This window comes from Oncorhynchus gorbuscha, linkage group LG12 (assembly GCF_021184085.1).
Source record: "Oncorhynchus gorbuscha isolate QuinsamMale2020 ecotype Even-year linkage group LG12, OgorEven_v1.0, whole genome shotgun sequence".
NCBI lineage: Eukaryota > Metazoa > Chordata > Actinopteri > Salmoniformes > Salmonidae > Oncorhynchus > Oncorhynchus gorbuscha.
In genome coordinates, this window is record NC_060184.1 from 11,801,354 (window position 1) to 11,823,548 (window position 22,195).

Sequence of the window (22,195 nt, forward strand, 5' to 3'; positions counted from 1 at the left end):
AGCCCATTGGGCTCCATGGTGAATGAGGAGGTGCCAAATTGGCCCACAGACAGACAACCATGGTGCACTTCACTGTGATGTCAGCATTCATAATGAAATCAAATATACATGCCCATACCCAAGCAGCCAATGGGCATAAACTGTGCACCTTGGTCCGAATTAAGGTATTCCAGAAGCCCGCATTGTCCATATAGCGGGGAGCTGTTGTGAGGGGATATAAGGACATAAGCCAATACCTCTCATGCTCTGGTCCACCTGTCAGTCTACTGGCTGGCCTGTGAGACGAGGAGGGAGGGGCTGTATCAGGACCCGTGTCTAATCCACTTTAGGATAATCGCTTCACGCTGTGTAATCTCCACTGAGCAGCACAGGCCTGGCGCTGGATTTGACAATGAACTCTGACGGCTACTCATTTGATCCGCAGCCAAGTCAGAGCTGAGCATTAACGAGACTAAACCCAATGCCTGCTTACACGAGGTGTGAGGGAGGAGGGAGATGGGGTAGGGTGTAGGGGGGGTACCAAGGTCCCTAAACACATTACGTAATGTCTAGTCTCGTAAACAACCCTGGAAATATTTTTTTTACAGTGAAGCCCAGAAGTACTAGTTGTTTACGGGCTAACTTCAGGTTATAAATTGCTATAAGCTGTCTCTGCTTGGAATCCATGAAGCGGAGCGGCTAACTACGCTGAAACAAATGTTGACTCGAAACGTGTAAAAATTGAAAAACACAGCTCTTCATCTTGTATCTGACCGTGTGAAAGCGTATCAACGACTAGAAGAGGAGGTGAGAGGAGGTGAGATGCCAACAGATGAGGAGTGGAAAAAGAGCAGCTTGCGCTGTCTACGTAGATGAAAATTCATGGCTTCCAATGAGCATGACTTTAATACACTGCCTGTCAGATAGAGTAGCAGATCAAAACACCCACACTTACTCATCCAGACTTGTTGTAAACCAGCAGAAAATGTTGTTTCAGCAAACTCATAGATTAACAGACATTCTTCTGTTAGAATGGTTGCTGAATCTGAGTACAGTACGTGTGTTTGAGGGTATCTGAGAGTGATTGTGTGTTTTGCATTAGATCAACACACCATTGTCTTAGTCAATCAGGACAATGAGCCTTTAGTCAATAGTAGAAAGGTGAGTTGATTTAGCTTCACAAAAATGCAGTTGATTTGCAGAAGGAATCTCCCCTAAACAAAATGTTCCCACCTTGTTCCTAGGCCTCTCATCGCACTGATTCACACAGATACCCAAGCCCTCAAAGCACAAACTTTTTCCAACACTTTTTTCTCACAAATCGACCCCCATTCTGTGAGCGGAATGTTCTCCACACAGATTATCACCTCCGAATGTCGTTGACCACTCTGCTCACTCTCCAAATCATACTCACAAATTTTACACACTGATACAGCCTGTCACTCACTCGATGAGAGGAATGCTCTCATCTCTTATGGACCGGGATTCATAAAATGCCAACGGCCTGGGAATCGGCGAGACTCACAACGAATTATAACATTAGGAGTCAAAACTACAGTTGTAGTCGGAAGTTTACATACACTTAGGTTGGAGTCAATAAAACCTTGTTTTTCCACCAATCCACACATTTCTTGTTAACAAACTACAGGTTTGGCAAGTTGGTTAGGACATCTACTTTGTGCATGACACAAGTCATTTTTCCAACAATTGTTTATAGACAGATAATTTCACTTAAAATTCACTGTTTCACAATTCCAGTGGGTCAGAAGTTTACATTACACTAAGTTGAATATGCCATTAAACAGCTTGGATGTCATGGATTTAGAAACTTCTGGTAGGCTAATTGACATAATTTGAGTCAATTGGAGGTGTACCTGTGGATGTATTTCAAGGCCTACCTTCAAACTCAGTGCCTCTTTGCTTGACATCACGGGAAAATCAAAAGAAATCAGACAAGACCTCGGGAAAAAAAGTAGACTTCCACAAGTCTGGTTCATCCTTTGGAGCAATTTCCAAACGCCTGAAGGTACCACGTTCATCTGTACAAACAATAGTACGCAAGTATAAACACCATGGGACCACGCAGTTGTCATACAGCTCAGGAAGGAGACGCGTTCTGTCTCCTAGGGATGAGCGTACTTTGGTGCGAAATGTGCAAATCAATCCCGGAACAACAGCAAAGGACCTTGTGAAGATGCTGGAGGAAACAGGTACAAAAGTATCTATATCCACAGTAAAACGAGTCCTATATCGACATAACGTGAAAAGCCGCTCAGCAAGGAAGAAGCCATTGCCCCAAAACCGCTAGAAAAAAGCCAGTCTACAGTTTGCAACTGCACATGGGGACAAAGATCGTACTTTTTGGAGAAATGTCCTCTGGTCTGATGAAAAAGAGAACTGTTTGGCCATAATGATCATCATTATATTTGGAGGAAAAAGGGGGAAAGCTTGCAATCCGAAGAACACCATCCAAACCGTGAAGCACGGGGGTGGCAGCATCATGTTGTGGGGGTGCTTTGCTGCAGGAGGGACTGGTGCACTTCACAAAATAGATGGCAGCATGAGGTAGGACAATTATGTGGATATATTGAAACAAGATATCAAGACATCAGTTAAGTTAAGCTTCGTCACAATTGGGTCTTCCAAATGGACAATGACGCCAAGCATACTTCCAAGGTTGTGGCAAAATGGCTTAAGGACAACAAAGTCAAGGTGTTGGAATAGCCATCATAAAGCCCTGACCTCAATCTTATAGAAAAATTGTGAGCAGAACTTAAAAAGTGTGTGCGCGCAAGGAGGCCTACAAACCTGACTCAGTTACACCAGCTCTATCAGGAGGAATGGGCCAAAATTCACCCAACTTATTGTGGGAAGCTTGTGGAAGGCTACCCGAAATGTTTGACCCAAGTTAAACAATTTAAAGGCAATGCCGGCAAATACTAATTAAGTGTTTGTAAAATTCTGACCCACTGGGAATATGATAAAATAAATAAAAGCTGAAATAAATCATTCTCTCTACTATTATTCTGACATTTCACTTTCTTAAAATAAAGTGGTTATCCTAACTGACGTAAAACTGTTTTTAATAGGATTAAGTGTCAGGAATTGTGAAAAACTGAGTGTAAATGTATTATATCCGTCCTGTTTGGCCCTGTCCGGGGGGTGTCATCGGATGGGGCCACAGTGTCTCCTGACCCCTCCTGTCTCAGCCTCCAGTCTTTATGCTGCAGTAGTTAATGTGTCGGGGGGCTAGGGTCAGTTTGTTATATCTGGAGTACTTCTCCTGTCATTTCTGGTGTCCTGTATGAATTTAAGTATGCTTTCTCTAATTCTCTCTTTCTCTCTTTCTTTCTCTCTCTTGGAGGACCTGAGCCCTAGGACCATGCCTCAGGACTATCTGACATGATGACTCCTTGCTGTCCCCAGTCCACCTGGCCGAGCTGCTGCTCCAGTTTCAACTGTTCTGCCTGTGATTATTATTATTTGACCATGCTGGTCATTTATGAACATTTGAACATCTTGGCCATGTTCTGTTATAATCTCCACCCGGCACAGCCAGAAGAGGACTGGCCACCCCACATAGCCTTGTTCCTCTCTAGGTTTCTTACTAGGTTTTGGCCTTTCTAGGGAGTTTTTCCTAGCAACCGTGCTTCTACACCTGCATTGCTTGCTGTTTGGGGTTTTAGGCTGGGTTTCTGTACAGCACTTTGAGATATCAGCTGATGTACGAAGGGCTTTATAAATACATTTGATTTGATTTGATATGGCTAAGGTGTATGTAAACTTCCAACTTCAACTGTATGTTACACCAATGACATAGTACTATGACCAGACCAGTCTGTTACTCTACACTTCCTGATACCTGAAGATACCATGCCCCTGACTCCACATGGTAACAATTTCACCATCAAGCTAAAAAGATACCAAAGTCAAAATGAAAGAAAGTCCACAATCCCAAACGGTCCTACCTTTCCCATCCCTGGGGTGTCCTTGACCTTTGAACCGGCCCGGAGGAGGCATGGCGGCACGGCAGGTGGGGACAGCTGCAGGGCGCCGCTGAAGCCACCTGTGTAGACCAGGGGCTCGGCAGGTTCGGGTGGAGACTGGAGCTGAGGCTGCTGGGGCTTCTTCCGCTTGGACGAGAGGCTGAGCTTCTGGGCGGCCCTGTGGAGAGGGAAAGACGAGTTATGATAAAAAGTGTGGGGCAGTCCAGCGGTTCTCAGAAATCTTCATGACAGTGTTCACCTTACTTGAGGATGATTTAACACTTGAAATTAACATATAGGTTCCCTTGATATGTATACACCCTTGAGGCCTTTTTTAGATAGCGGCCATGTTGAAAGGAGCATATTCATGGACCATCACTTTTTAGTATATACCCTATAAGCTAGGCTGTAAAACACTTCAAAAGGTTGCTCCATACATCACACATCAAAAAGCAAACTCCTAATATCTCAAAGGCTTCAGAGCCCATATCGGAGAGTAGTATTGACTTAATAATTCCATAGCTAGGTCGTGTCCTCAAGACTTTTATAAAACATTATCAAGAGTGAACAGACACATTTTGTACAGTATTGATCGGCTGTCTGGAATCCAAGGTCATTATGCTGTCATCATGCCTGCAACTAAGTACGACTGGTGTTCTCAGTCTGCATAAGTAAAGGTTCACACACACACACACACACACACACACACACACACACACACACACACACACACACACACACACACACACACACACACACACACACACACACACACACACACACACACACACACACACACACACACACACACACACACTCTGTTGGAGACACACCTATTGGCAGACACAAACATACACACTCACACACACACACACACACACACACACACACACACACACACACACACACACACACACACACACACACACACACACACACACACACACACACACACACACACACACACACACACACACACACACACACACACACACACACACACACACTCTGTTGGAGACACACTTATTGGCAGACACAAACATACATACACACACACACACACACACACACACACACACACACACACACACACACACACACACACACACACACACACACACACACACACACACACACACACACACACACACACACACACACACACACTCTGTTGGAGACACACCTATTGGCAGACACAAACATACACACACACACACACACACACACACACACACACACACACACACACACACACACACACACACACACACACACACACACACACACACACACACACACACACACACACACACACACACACACACACACAAACACACACTCTGTTGGAGACACACCTATTGGCAGACACCTACATACACACTCACACACACACACACACACATGCCAGAGGGGGGTCAGAGTACATCCTCGTCTCCTTTCAGCTGTCACTGTTGCACATTGAACACTTTGCCCTGGCCTGCCTTCAAACAGCCGCGCTACTTTCCCCCTGTCAACAAGACAGCTGCTTCATGTCAGCCCTCTTCAGACAGATGATTAAGGTCAGCAGTGAGGGGGAGTGGAAGTCCACATGTTTAATAGAGTCCAGGGTTTGGACCAGTGTGTTATGTATGCTGTTAGAAAAGTCCAGGGATTGGAACAGTGTGTTATGTATGCTGTTAGAGAAGTCCAGGGATTGGACCAGTGTGTTATGCTGTTAGAAAAGTCCAGGGATTGGAACAGTGTGTTATGTATGCTGTTAGAGAAGTCCAGGGATTGGACCAGTGTGTTATGCTGTTAGAGAAAGTCCAGGGATTGGAACAGTGTGTTATGATGTTAGAGAAAGTCCAGGGATTGGACCAGTGTGTTATGCTGTTAGAGAAAGTCCAGGGATTGGAACAGTGTGTTATGTATCCTATTAGAGAAAGTCCAGGGATTGGAACAGTGTGTTATGCTGTTAGAGAAAGTCCAGGGATTGGACCAGTGTGTTATGATGTTAGAGAAAGTCCAGGGATTGTAACAGTGTGTTATGATGTTAGAGAAGTCCAGGGATTGGACCAGTGTGTTATGATGTTAGAGAAGTCCAGGGATTGTAACAGTGTGTTATGATGTTAGAGAAGTCCAGGGATTGGAACAGTGTGTTATGCTGTTAGAGAAGTCCAGGGATTGGAACAGTGTGTTATGATGTTAGAGAAGTCCAGGGATTGGAACAGTGTGTTATGCTGTTAGAGAAGTCCAGGGATTGGAACAGTGTGTTATGATGTTAGAGAAGTTTGGAACAGTGTGTTATGATGTTAGAGAAGTCCAGGGATTGGAACAGTGTGTTATGCTGTTAGAGAAGTCCAGGGATTGGAACAGTGTGTTATGATGTTAGAGAAGTCCAGGGATTGGAACAGTGTGTTATGATGTTAGAGAAGTCCAGGGATTGGAACAGTGTGTTATGATGTTAGAGAAGTCCAGGGATTGGAACAGTGTGTTATGCTGTTAGAGAAGTCCAGGGATTGGAACAGTGTGTTATGCTGTTAGAGAAGTCCAGGGATTGGAACAGTTGGAACAGTTGGAACAGTGTGTTATGCTGTTAGAGAAGTCCAGGGATTGGAACAGTGTGTTATGCTGTTAGAGAAGTCCAGGGATTGGAACAGTGTGTTATGATGTTAGAGAAGTCCAGGGATTGGAACAGTGTGTTATGATGTTAGAGAAGTCCAGGGATTGGAACAGTGTGTTATGATGTTAGAGAAGTCCAGGGATTGGAACAGTGTGTTATGCTGTTAGAGAAGTCCAGGGATTGGAACAGTGTGTTATGATGTTAGAGAAGTCCAGGGATTGGAACAGTGTTAGATGTTAGAGAAGTCCAGGGATTGGAACAGTGTGTTATGATGTTAGAGAAGTCCAGGGATTGGAACAGTGTGTTATGATGTTAGAGAAGTCCAGGGATTGGAACAGTGTGTTATGATGTTAGAGAAGTCCAGGGATTGGAACAGTGTGTTATGATGTTAGAGAAGTCCAGGGATTGGAACAGTGTGTTATGATGTTAGAGAAGTCCAGGGATTGGAACAGTGTGTTATGATGTTAGAGAAGTCCAGGGATTGGAACAGTGTGTTATGATGTTAGAGAAGTCCAGGGATTGGAACAGTGTGTTATGCTGTTAGAGAAGTCCAGGGATTGGAACAGTGTGTTATGATGTTAGAGAAGTCCAGGGATTGGAACAGTGTGTTATGATGTTAGAGAAGTCCAGGGATTGGAACAGTGTGTTATGATGTTATGGGATTGGAACAGTGTGTTATGCTGTTAGAGAAGTCCAGGGATTGGAACAGTGTGTTATGCTGTTAGAGAAGTCCAGGGATTGGAACAGTGTGTTATGATGTTAGAGAAAGTGGAAAATAATAGGTCTGGAGGTACATGAAGACATATCGCTAGGCTCCACCGTTGACAGTTAAGCCATGAATGAAAGATAGAAGATCCAGGTTGCGTCCAAACCACATCCATCAACTTAACCAACACTTGAATCGTCTGGGTCAACCCACGGGGGGGGGGGGGTTCAGTTCTAGCTGTTCGCCAGCCGGGGCACTGTGAGAGTGAGCTCTGGAGTGAGAGAGAGAGAGAGAGAGAGAGAGAGAGAGAGAGAGAGAGAGAGAGAGAGAGAGAGAGAGAGAGAGAGAGAGAGAGAGAGAGAGAGAGAGAGAGAGAGAGAGAGAGAGAGAGAGAGAGAGAGAGAGAGAGAGAGAGAGAGAGAGAGAGAGAGAGACAGAGAGACAGAGAGACAGAGCGAACGAGAGGGTTTTGGAATGCCCTTTTGAGTTTTACATAATGCATGTCATGCCAATAGAGCACCTTGAATTGAGAGAAAGAGAGAGAGTGGGGCTGTCTGTGTCTGTCCCGGCAGGGGGTCGATGTACAAACTCCGCTCTCAGCGCATCTGTACTCTTACTCCTCACTTCCCTCCTGTCCCTCTTTCTCTCTGTCCCTGACTTTCCTCTTTCCTTTCCATTCGTCTCTTTCAGACACTTCACCAGAACATAATCAGGGAACACCGTGTAATCACACCCTCCATGAAGGACACAGCACAAAGCTCCCCTGGGAATCGCCTCTATGTGTGCTGTGCTGTGTTTGTGTGTGTGGTGTGTGTGTATGTGTGTGTGGTGTGTGTGTATGTGTGTGTGGTGTGTGTGTTTGTGTCTGTGGTGTGTGTGTATGTGTGTGTGGTGTGCAAGTGTAAGCGCACATTTATGTGTGTGTGTGTGTTAGGATGTTGGTGCTTGAAATACAATGTGGATAACACACAGACAAAAAAGGGAATGAGTTGTGTGAGTAAGAAAGTGCGTGGCTGAAGTGTCTTTGCATGTGAGGGTATGTATTTTACGTGTGTTTGCATGTGTGTGTGTCTGTGGGACTGAAAGCTCAGGTCCCACTAGGAGAGAATAGATTGTGTGTGTGTGTGTGTGGGGGGGGGGGGGGGGTTGTAAGTGCGTGCGTGCGTGTGTGCGTGTGTCTGTGCGTGTGTCTGTGCGTGTGTGTTTGTGTGTGTGTGTGTGTGTGTGTGTGTGTGTGTGTGTGTGTGTGTGTGTGTGTGTGTGTGTGTGTGCGTGCGTGCGTGCGTGCGTGCGTGCGTGCGTGCGTGCGTGCGCGCGTGCGTGCGTGCGTGCGTGTGTGTGTGTGTGTGTGTGTGTGTCAGACAGAAAGGATGGAGTGCTGGCAACAGAACTCATCGGCGCCAAACTGATCCTGAGGGACAGGGTTGCAGCTGAAACAGTCTGCCTCACAAATGGCACCCTATTCCCCATGTAGTGTATTACTTTTGCACCCTCCCTCCCTCTCTCCCTCCCATAGGGCTCTGGTCAAAAGGAGTACACTTTATAGGGAATAGGGAGCCATTGAGGACATTGAAAATGCACAGTGAAAGCCTTATTATGCAGTCTATGTGTATGTTAAGGCAAAGTAAATGTTAGTTTTTTAATAAAGCCAACAGAGGACTCTGAAGTGAACGTAACACTGTATCTGGGGAGAAAGACGCTGACATTTACATGTACATCTACAGTTCATTATATTGGCAGTGTTTGTTTAGGGGGAGAGGAGAGGGGGAGAGAGAGAAGCAGGAGAGAGAGAGAGAAGCAGGAGAGAGAGAGGGAGAGAGAGAGAGAGAGAGAGAGAGAGAGAGAGAGAGAGAGAGAGAGAGAGAGAGAGAGAGAGAGAGGGAGAGAGAGAGAGAAAGAGAGGAGCAGGAGAGAGAGGAGTAGGAGAGCGAGAGAGAGAGGAGAAGGAGAGAGAGGAGCAGGAGAGAAAGAAGCAGGAGAGAGAGAGAGGGAGAGAGAGGAAGAGAGGAGAGGGGAGAGAGGAGCAGGAAAGAGAGATACAGAGGGAGAGAGAGAGAGAGAGAGAGGAGCAGGAGAGAGGAGAGAGGAGAAGGGAGCAGGAGAGAGGAGAGGGGAGAGAGAAGCAGGAGAGAGAGAGACAGGGAGAGGGAGAGGAGCAGGAGAGAGGAGAGGGAGAGCGAACAAGGACATATAAGAGGGAGGGGGGCAGGAGAGGGAGAGGGAGAGAAGGAGGAATAAGGGGTGGTATCCACAGCATCCACCTTTGAAGACAAAGCCTTTACCTCAATCACCTTGACTGCCTGTGAAAGCCCCATCCCCTCACTATCCCCCCTACATCTACCCCATTTCCCCCTGGGCCCACTCACACAAAGCGCTCCACTCTCCACAACCAGAACACTGGGAAGAGACCCACCCACACTATATTACCAACAAGAGACCAACCCACACTATATTAAAAAGAAGAGTCCCAATCAGACTATACTACCAAGAGACTCACCCACACTATACTAACAAGAAGAGACCCACCCATACTATACTACCAAGAGACTCACCCACACTATAAAACCAAGAAGAGACACACCACACTATATTACAAAGAGACCCACCACACTATATTACCAAGAGACCCACCCACACTATATTACAAAGAGACCCACCACACTATATTACCAAGAAGAGACCCACCCACACTATATTACCAAGAAGAGACCCACCCACACTATATTACCAAGAAGAGACCCACCAACACTATATTACCAAGAAGAGACCCACCACACTATATTACAAAGAGCCCCACCACACTATATTACAAAGAGACCCACCCACACTATATTACCAAGATACCCACCCACACTATATTACCAAGATACCCACCCACACTATATTAAAAAGATACCCACCCACACTATATTACCAAGAGACCCACCACACTATATTACCAAGATACCCACCCACACTATATTACAAAGATACCCACCCACACCATATTACCAAGGAGAGACCCACCCACACTATGAAACCAATAAGAGACCCACCACATTATATTACCAACAAGAGACCCACCACACTACACTACCAATAAGAGACTCACCACACTATATTAACAAAAGACCCACCCACACCATACTACCAAGAGACCCACCAACACTATACCAACAAGAAGAGACTCACCCGCACTATAAAACAAAGAAGAGACCCACCACACTACATTACCAAGAAGAGACCCACCCATATCATCATTACTTCCGGCGCCGACTGAGATGGCCGCCTCGCTTCGCGTTCCTAGGAAACTATGCAGTTTTTTGTTTTTTTTACGTGTTATTTCTTACATTAGTACCCCAGGTCATCTTAGGTTTCATTACATACAGTCGAGAAGAACTACTGAATATAAGATCAGCGTCAACTCACCATCAGTACGACCAAGAATATGTTTTCCGCGACGCGGATCCTGTGTTCTGCCTTACAAACAGGTCAACGGAATGGATCGCATGCAGCGACCCAAGGAAACGACTCCGAAAAAGAGGGAAACGCGGCGGTGTTCTGGTCAGACTCCGAAAAAGGGCACATCGCGCACCACTTCCCAGTATTCTTCTTGCCAATGTCCAGTCTCTCGACAACAAGGTTGATGAAATCCGAGCAAGGGTGGCATTCCAGAGGGACATCAGAGACTGCAACGTTCTTTGCTTTACGGAGACATGGCTTACTGGGAAAACGCTATCCAGGGCGGTGCAGCCAACGGGTTTCTCCACGCATCACGCCGACAGAAACAAACATCTCTCTGGTAAGAAGAGTGGCGGGGGCGTATGCCTCATGACTAACGGGACATGGTGTGATGAAGGAAACATACAGGAACTCAAATCCTTCTGTTCACCTGATTTAGAATTCCTCACAATCAAATGTAGACCGCATTATCTTCCAAGAGAATTCTCTTCGATTATAATCACAGCCGTATATATCCCCCCCAAGCAGACACATCGATGGCTCTGAACGAACTTTATTTAACTCTTTGCAAACTGGAAAACATTTATCAGGAGGCTGCATTCATTATAGCTGGGGATTTTAACAAAGCCAATCTGAAAACAAGACTCCCTAAATTTTATCAGCATATCGATTGCGCAACCAGGGGTGGTAAAACCTTGGATCATTGTTACTCTAACTTCCGCGACGCATATAAGGCCCTGCCCCGCCCCCCTTTCGGAAAAGCTGACCACGACTCCATTTTGCTGATCCCTGCCTACAGGCAGAAATTAAAACAAGAGGCTCCGACGCTGAGGTCTGTCCAACGCTGGTCAGACCAAGCTGACTCCACACTCCAAGACTGCTTCCATCACGTGGACTGGGATATGTTTCGTATTGCGTCAGATGGGAATATTGACGAATACGCTGATTCGGTGTGCGAGTTCATTAGAACGTGCGTCGAAGATGTCGTTCCCATAGCAACGATAAAAACATTCCCTAACCAGAAACCGTGGATTGATGGCAGCATTTGCGTGAAACTGAAAGCGCGAACCACTGCTTTTAATCAGGGCAAGGTGTCTGGCAACATGACTGAATACAAACAGTGCAGCTATTCCCTCCGTAAGGCTATTAAACAAGCTAAGCGTCAGTACAGAGACAAAGTGGAATCTCAATTCAATGGCTCAGACACAAGAGGCATGTGGCAGGGTCTACAGTCAATCACGGACTACAAGATGAAATCCAGCCCAGTCACGGACCAGGATGTCTTTCTCCCAGGCAGACTAAATAACTTTTTTGCCCGCTTTGAGGACAATACAGTGCCACTGACACGGCCTGCAACGGAAACATGCGGTCTCTCCTTCACTGCAGCCGAGGTGAGTAAGACATTTAAACGTGTTAACCCTCGCAAGGCTGCAGGCCCAGACGGCATCCCCAGCCGCGCCCTCAGAGCATGCGCAGACCAGCTGGCCGGTGTGTTTACGGACATATTCAATCAATCCCTATACCAGTCTGCTGTTCCCACATGCTTCAAGAGGGCCACCATTGTTCCTGTTCCCAAGAAAGCTAAGGTAACTGAGCTAAACGACTACCGCCCCGTAGCACTCACTTCCGTCATCATGAAGTGCTTTGAGAGACTAGTCAAGGAGCCCCACCGCACTATATTACCAGGAAGAGACCCACCACACTATAAAACCAAGAAGGAACCCACCCACACCATATTACCAAGAAGAGACCTACCACACTATATTAACAAGAAGAGGCTCACCCACACTATAAAACAAAGAAGAGACCCACCACACTACATTACCAAGAAGTGACCCACCCACACTATATTAACAAGAAGAGACATACCCCCACTATATTACAAAGAGACCCATCACACTATAAAACCAAGAAGAGACACACCACACTATATTTGCCAAGAAGAGACCCACCACACTATATTACTAAGAAGAGACCCACAACACTATATTACAAAGATACCCACCAACACTATATTACAAAGAAGAGACCCACCACACTATATTACCAAGATACCCACCCACACTATATTAAAAAGATACCCACCCACACTATATTACCAAGAAGAGGCCCACCACACTATATTACAAAGATACCCACCGACACTATATTACCAAGAAGAGACCCACCAACACTATATTACAAAGAAGAGACCCACCAACACTATAGTACCAAGTAGAGACCCACCAACACTATATTACCAAGAAGAGACCCACCAACACTATATTACCAAGAAGAGACCCACCAACACTATATTACCAAGAAGAGACCCACCAACACTATAAAACCAAGAAGCGACCCACCAACACTATATTACCAAGAAGAGACCTACCACACTATATTACCAAGAAGAGACCTACCACACTATATTACCAAGAAGAGACCCAACATACAATAAAACCAAGAAGAGACCCACCACACTATACTACAAAGAGACCCACCACACTATAAAACCAAGAAGAGACCCACCACACTATACTACAAAGAGACCCACCACACTATAAAACCAAGAAGAGACCCACCACACTATATTAACAAGAAGTGACCCACCACACTATAAAACCAAGAAGAGTCCCACCACACTATATTACCAAGAGACCTACCACACTATATTACAAAGAAGAGACCCACCACACTATACCACCAAAGAGACCCACCACACTATATTACCAAGAAGAGACCCACCACACTATATTACAAAGAGACCCACCACACTATATTACTAAGAAGAGACCTACCACACTATATTACCAAGAAGAGACCCACCACACTATATTACAAAGAGACCCACCACACTATATTACTAAGAAGAGACCCACCACACTATATTACCAAGAGACCCACCCACACTATATTACCAAGAGACCCACCCACACTATATTACCAAGAGACCCACCACACTAAATTACCAAGATACCCACCCACACTATTTGATTTGATTTGATTTGATTTGAGAAGAGACCCACCACACCCACCACACCATATCACCAAGAAGAGACCCACCACACCATATCACCATGAAGAGACCCACCACACCATAACACCAAGAAGAGACCCACCACACCATATCACCACGAAGAGACCCACCACACCATATCACCAAGAAGAGACCCACCACACCATATTATCAAGAAGAGACCAACCCACACTATACTACCAACAACAGACCCACCACACTATAAAACCAAGAAGAGACCCACCGCACTATAAAACAAAGAAGAGACCCACTACACTATAAAACAAAGAAGAGACCCACCCACAATATATTAACAAGAAGAGACCCACCATACCATATTACCAAGAAGAGACATACCCACAATATAAAACAAAGAAGAAACCCACCCACACTATATTACCAAGAAGAGACCCAACCACACTATATTACAAAGAAGAGACCCACCACAATATAAAACAAAGACGAAACCCACCCACACTATACTACCAACAAGAGACCCACCACACTATAAGACTAAGAGACCCACCCACACTATACTACAAAGTTACCCACCCACACTATACCACCAAGAAGAGACCCACCCACACTATATTAACAAGAAGAGACCCATCACACTACATTATTAAGAAGAGACCCATCACACTACATTATTAAGAAGAGAACCATCACACTACATTATTAAGAAGAGACTCACCCACACAATAAAACAAAGAAGAGACATACCCACACTACATTACCAAGAAGAGACCCATCACACTACATTATCAAGAAGAGACCCACCCACACTACATTACCAAGAAGAGACCCACCACACTATATTACCAAGAAGAGACCCACCCACACCATACTACCAAGAAGAGACCTACCACACTATATTAACAAGAAGAGGCTCACCCACACTATAAAACAAAGAAGAGACCCACCACACTATAAAACCAAGAAGAGTCCCACCACACTATATTACCAAGAAGTGACCCACCCACACTATATTAACAAGAAGAGACATACCCCCACTATATTACCAAGAGACCCATCACACTATAAAACCAAGAAGAGACCCACCAACACTACATTACCAAGAAGAGACCCATCACACTACATTACCAAGAAGAGACCCACCAACACTATATTACCAAGTAGAGACCCATCACACTACATTATCAAGAAGACACCCACCAACACTACATTACCAAGAAGAGACCCATCACACTACATTACCAAGAAGAGACCCACCAACACTATATTACCAAGTAGAGACCCATCACACTACATTATCAAGAAGACACCCACCACACTATTTTACCAAGAAGAGCCCCACCGCACTATATTACCAGGAAGAGACCCACCACACTATAAAACCAAGAAGGAACCCACCCACACCATATTACCAAGAAGAGACCTACCACACTATATTAACAAGAAGAGGCTCACCCACACTATAAAACAAAGAAGAGACCCACCACACTACATTACCAAGAAGTGACCCACCCACACTATATTAACAAGAAGAGACATACCCCCACTATATTACCAAGAGACCCATCACACTATAAAACCAAGAAGAGACACACCACACTATATTTGCCAAGAAGAGACCCACCACACTATATTACTAAGAAGAGACCCACAACACTATATTACAAAGATACCCAACAACACTATATTACAAAGAAGAGACCCACCACACTATATTACCAAGATACCCACCCACACTATATTAAAAAGATACCCACCCACACTATATTACCAACTATTAAAACCAAGAAGAGTCCCACCACACTATATTACCAAGATACCCACCCACACTATATTGCCAAGAGGAGACCCACCACACTATATTACCAAGATACCCACCACACTATATTACCAAGAGACCCACCACAATATAAAACCAAGAGACCCACCACAATATAAAACCAAGAAGTGACCCACCACACTATAAAACCAAGAAGAGTCCCACCACACTATATTACCAAGATACCCACCCACACTATATTGCCAAGAGGAGACCCACCCACACTATATTACCAAGAGACCCACCCACAATATATTACCAAGAGACCCACCCACACTATATTACCAAGAGACCCACCACACTATATTACCAAGATACCCACTCACACTATATTACCAAGATACCCACCCACACTATATTACCAAGATACCCACCCACACTATATTACAAAGAAGAGACCCACAACACACTATATTACCAAGAAGAGACCCACCAACACTATATTACCAAGTAGAGGCCCACCCACACTATATTACCAAGAAGAGACCTACCACACTATATTACCAAGAAGAGACCCGACATACTATATTGCCAAGAAGAGACCTACCACACCATATTACCAAGAGACCCACCACACTATATTTGCCAAGAAGAGACCCACCACACTATATTACCAAGAAGTGACCCACCACACTATATAACCAAGAAGAGACCCACCACACTATAAAACCAAGAAGAGTCCCACCACACTATATTGCCAAGAGGAGACCCACCACACTATATTACCAAGATACCCACCCACACTATATTACCAAGAGACCCACCACACTATATTACCAAGAAGTGACCCACCACACTATAAAACCAAGAAGAGTCCCACCACACTATATTACCAAGAGACCCACCACACTATATTACCAAGAGACCCACCACACTATATTACCAAGAGACCCACCACACTATATTACCAAGAGACCCACCCACACTATATTACCAAGAGACCTACCACACTATATTACAAAAAAGAGACCCACGACACTATATTACAAAGAGACCCACCACACTAAATTACCAAGATACCCACCCACACTATATTACCAAGATACCCACCCACACTATATTACCAAGAGACCCACCCACACTATATCACCAAGAGACCCACCCACACTATATTACCAAGAGACCCACCACACTATACCACCAAAGAGACCCACCACACTATATTACCAAGATACCCACCCACACTATATTACCAAGATACCCACCCACACATATTACCAAGAAGAGACCCACCAACACTATATTACCAAGAAGAGACCCACCAACACTATATTACCAAGTAGAGACCCACCCACACTATAAAACCAAGAAGCGACCCACCACACCATATTACCAAGAAGAGACCTACCACACTATATTACCAAGAAGAGACCCAACATACAATATTGCCAAGAAGAGACCTACCCACACTATAAAACCAAGAAGACACCCACCACACTATATTACCAAGAGACCCACCACACTATAAAACCAAGAAGAGACCCACCACACTGTAAAACCAAGAAGAGACCCACCACACTATATTACCAAGAGACCCACCACACTATATTGCCAAGAAGTGACCCACCCACACTATATTACCAAGAGGAGACCCACCCACACTATATTGCCAAGAGGAGACCCACCACACTATATTACCAAGATACCCACCCACACTATATTACCAAGAGACCCACCCACACTATATTACCAAGAGACCCACCCACACTATATTACCAAGAGACCCACCACACTAAATTACCAATATACCCACCCACACTATATTACCAAGATACCCACCCACACTATATTACCAAGAGACCCACCACACTATATTAACAAGATACCCACCCACACTATATTACCAAGAGACCCACCCACACTATATTACCAAGAGACCTACCACACTATATTACAAAGAAGAGACCCACCACACTATACCACCAAAGAGACCCACCACACTATATTACCAAGAAGAGACCCACCACACTATATTACAAAGAGACCCACCACACTATATTACTAAGAAGAGACCTACCACACTATATTACCAAGAAGAGACCCACCACACTATATTACAAAGAGACCCACCACACTATATTACTAAGAAGAGACCCACCACACTCTATTACCAAGAGACCCACCCACACTATATTACCAAGAGACCCACCCACACTATATTACCAAGAGACCCACCACACTAAATTACCAAGATACCCACCCACACTATATTACCAAGAGACCCACCCACACTATATTACCAAGAGACCCGCCCACACTATATTAAAAAGATACCCACCCACACTATATTACCAAGATACCCACCCACACTATAAAACCAAGAAGCGACCCACCACACCATATTACCAAGAAGAGACCTACCACACTATATTACCAAGAAGAGACCCAACATACTATATTGCCAAGAAGAGACCCACCCACACTATAAAACCAAGAAGAGACCCACCACACTATACTACCAAGAGACCCACCACACTATACTACCAAGAGACCTACCACACTATAAAACCAAGAAGAGACCCACCACACTATATTACCAAGAAGAGACCCACCACACTATATTACCAAGAGACCCACCACAATATATTACCAAGAAGTGACCCACCACACTATATAACCAAGAAGAGACCCACCACACTATAAAACCAAGAAGAGTCCCACCACACTATATTACCAAGATACCCACCCACACTATATTGCCAAGAGGAGACCCACCCACACTATATTACCAAGAGACCCACCCACACTATATTACCAAGAGACCCACCCACACTATATTACCAAGAGACCCACCACACTATATTACCAAGATACCCACTCACACTATATTACAAAGAAGAGACCCACAACACACTATATTACCAAGAAGAGACCCACCAACACTATATTACCAAGTAGAGACCCACCCACACTATAAAACCAAGAAGCAACCCACCACACCATATTACCAAGAAGAGACCTACCACACTATATTACCAAGAAGAGACCAGACATACTATATTGCCAAGAAGAGACCTACCACACCATATTACCAAGAGACCCACCACACTATATTTGCCAAGAAGAGACCCACCACACTATATTACCAAGAAGTGACCCACCACACTATATAACCAAGAAGAGACCCACCACACTATAAAACCAAGAAGAGTCCCACCACACTATATTGCCAAGAGGAGACCGACCACACTATATTACCAAGATACCCACCCACACTATATTACCAAGAGACCCACCACACTATATTACCAAGAAGTGACCCACCACACTATATAACCAAGAAGTGACCCACCACACTATAAAACCAAGAAGAGTCCCACCACACTATATTACCAAGAGACCCACCACACTATATTACCAAGAGACCCACGACACTATATTACCAAGAGACCCACCACACTATATTACCAAGAGACCCACCCACACTATATTACCAAGATACCCACCCACACTATATTACCAAGAGACCCACCCACACTATATTACCAAGAGACCCACCCACACTATATTACCAAGAGACCCACCACACTATACCACCAAAGAGACCCACCACACTATATTACCAAGATACCCACCCACACTATATTACCAAGATACCCACCCACACATATTACCAAGAAGAGACCCACCAACACTATATTACCAAGAAGAGACCCACCAACACTATATTACCAAGTAGAGACCCACCCACACTATAAAACCAAGAAGCGACCCACCACACCATATTACCAAGAAGAGACCTACAACACTATATTACCAAGAAAAGACCCAACATACTATATTGCCAAGAAGAGACCCACCCACACTATAAAACCAAGAAGACACCCACCACACTATATTACCAAGAGACCCACCACACTATAAAACCAAGAAGAGACCCACCACACTATAAAACCAAGAAGAGACCCACCACACTATATTACCAAGAGACCCACCACACTATATTGCCAAGAAGTGACCCACCCACACTATATTACCAAGAGGAGACCCACCCACACTATATTGCCAAGAGGAGACCCACCACACTATATTACCAAGATACCCACCCACACTATATTACCAAGAGACCCACCCACACTATATTACCAAGAGACCCACCCACACTATATTACCAAGAGACCCACCACACTAAATTACCAAGATACCCACCCACACTATATTACCAAGATACCCACCCACACTATATTACCAAGAGACCCACCCACACTATATTGCCAAGAGACCCACCCACACTATATTACCAAGAGACCCACCCACACTATACTACCAGGGGCCTACTCAAAAGGGTGCAAATGTTACAGAACTTTCAGATGTAATTATATTATGTAGAATTGACATGCTTCATTGACAACTTATTTGAAAACTCCTTATTAATATTAATGATCTTGAATCCAATTAGTTATGAAGGTTGTTGTTACGACTGGTTTCCTAAAGGTGTTACGACTGGTTTCCTAAAGGTGTTACGACTGGTTTCATAAAGGTGTTATGACTGGTTTCATAAAGGTGTTAAGGCTGGTTTCATAAAGGTGTTACGACTGGTTTCATAAAGGTGTTACGGCTGGTTTCATAAAGGTGTTATGACTGGTTTCATAAAGGTGTTATGGCTGGTTTCATAAAGGTGTTATGACTGGTTTCATAAAGGTGTTATGACTGGTTTCATAAAGGTGTTATGGCTGGTTTCATAAAGGTGTTACGACTGGTTTCCTAAAGGTGTTACGACTGGTTTCATAAAGGTGTTACGACTGGTTTCATAAAGGTGTTATGGCTGGTTTCATAAAGGTGTTATGACTGGTTTCATAAAGGTGTTATGGCTGGTTTCATAAAGGTGTTATGACTGGTTTCATAAAGGTGTTACGACTGGTTTCCTAAAGGTGTTACGACTGGTTTCATAAAGGTGTTATGACTGGTTTCATAAAGGTGTTATGGCTGGTTTCCTAAAGGTGTTACGACTGGTTTCATAAAGGTGTTATGACTGGTTTCATAAAGGTGTTATGGCTGGTTTCATAAAGGTGTTATGACTGGTTTCATAAAGGTGTTATGACTGGTTTCATAAAGGTGTTATGACTGGTTTCATAAAGGTGTTATGACTGGTTTCATAAAGGTGTTATGGCTGGTTTCATAAAGGTGTTATGACTGGTTTCCTAAAGGTGTTATGACTGGTTTTGTAAATGTGTTATGACTGGTTTCATAAAGGTGTTATGACTGGTATCATAAACGTGTTATGACTGGTTTCATAAAGGTGTTATGACTGATTTCATAAAGGTGTTATGACTGGTTTCCTAAAGGTGTTATGACTGGTTTCATAAAGGTGTTATGACTGGTTTCATAAAGGTGTTATGACTGGTTTCATAAAGGTGTTATGGCTGGTTTCATAAAGGTGTTATGGCTGGTTTCCTAAAGGTCTTATGACTGGTTTCATAAAGGTGTTATGGCTGGTTTCATAAAGGTGTTATGGCTGGTTTCCTAAAGGTGTTATGACTGGTTTCATAAAGGTGTTATGACTGGTTTCATTCATATTTGCAACAGACAGAGTTTCACCTTAATGATATAGAATGTCAGATAGAAATACATGATGTAGAACAGACATGCTTCTCTGTCATGTAGAATCGAGAATCATATAAGCTCTATTCGTCATGTTTCTATTTGCAACAGACTGAGAGTTTCACCTCACTGATACAGAATGTCCGATAGAAATACATGTTGTAGGACAGACATGCTTCTCTGTCATGTACAATCGAGAATCATATCAGCTCTATTCGTTACGTTTTGAGATGAGAGAGCACGCAGCATGTGCCAGACTGTGGGGTGTGTCAGCAGACCAGGCAGCTCCTCGAAGGACCTTTTTCTCATTCTGGTCTCTATTCTCTCCTCGGGAAAGTGGTTGAGTGGCCGAGGAGAGTGTCAATTTGTTTAGTGGGTGAACGGAAGAGTCCTCCCCACCTCGATAGCCTCGTTTCATGGAGGATAGTCGTGCGTGTCCTACCTGAGTCCTTCACGGAAGAGTTTTGATATCTGCCACACCCCCTTTGAAGCAATTGTTGTTTTCTCAAAGGAGAAAAGCATGCAAACATTTTTAAAAAATGCTACTTATCCTTTTACTTATCTATAAAATCTCTTGTAGAACTAACAAGTACATTTTCATCCACGTTGTTTCTTCCTCGCCACCTCTCCTCGATTACCTTTGACATTTTTCAAGATAAGGCACGATTGGAAGGAGGAGAGAGAAGACAGGGGTTGAGCAAATCCAATTGAGAAAAGGCCAATGACTCAGCCACTATCAATACCACGTGTCCTCGCCCCTGTGGGATCATATGTTCCGGAGTGAAGGTTCCCTTAGGTACAGATCTAGGATCAGCTTCCCCTTTCCCAATCCTAAACCATTAGTGGGGAAAATGCTAAATTGACCCAAGATCAGGGTCTAGGGGCAACTTCACCCTGCTCCCGATCACTCAACACAGAGGTATCCCCATTGGCTAATTGAGATGTCTGTCTCAACTACAGCCCCTCCCTACACATGTAATTTGGCTCGAGGTAGGAGATGTCCGCTGAACCTCAGATCTAGGATTGGATTACCTTATTCTACAATTCAAACCATAACCAATTGGAGGATGAAAAATATCTGATGTTGTGTCAGCGGTTAGGGGTTAGTAACTTCTATCTTCACTCCTGTTGCTCGGCTGTGTTAGCAGAG

The 22,195-nt window shown here is 44.4% G+C and overlaps 1 protein-coding gene across 5 annotated transcripts in view; it reads right to left on the reverse strand.

Moving 5' to 3' along the window:
- Positions 1-22,195, reverse strand: part of kif26aa (kinesin family member 26Aa) — a 183,739-nt gene that overhangs the window by 43,393 nt on the left and 118,151 nt on the right. For all 5 annotated transcript variants that reach the window (XM_046291099.1, XM_046291098.1, XM_046291097.1 and 2 more), the window contains one exon: positions 3,948-4,143. In XM_046291099.1, coding sequence (XP_046147055.1) covers positions 3,948-4,143 — 196 coding nt within the window. The remainder of the gene's footprint in view (positions 1-3,947; positions 4,144-22,195) is intronic.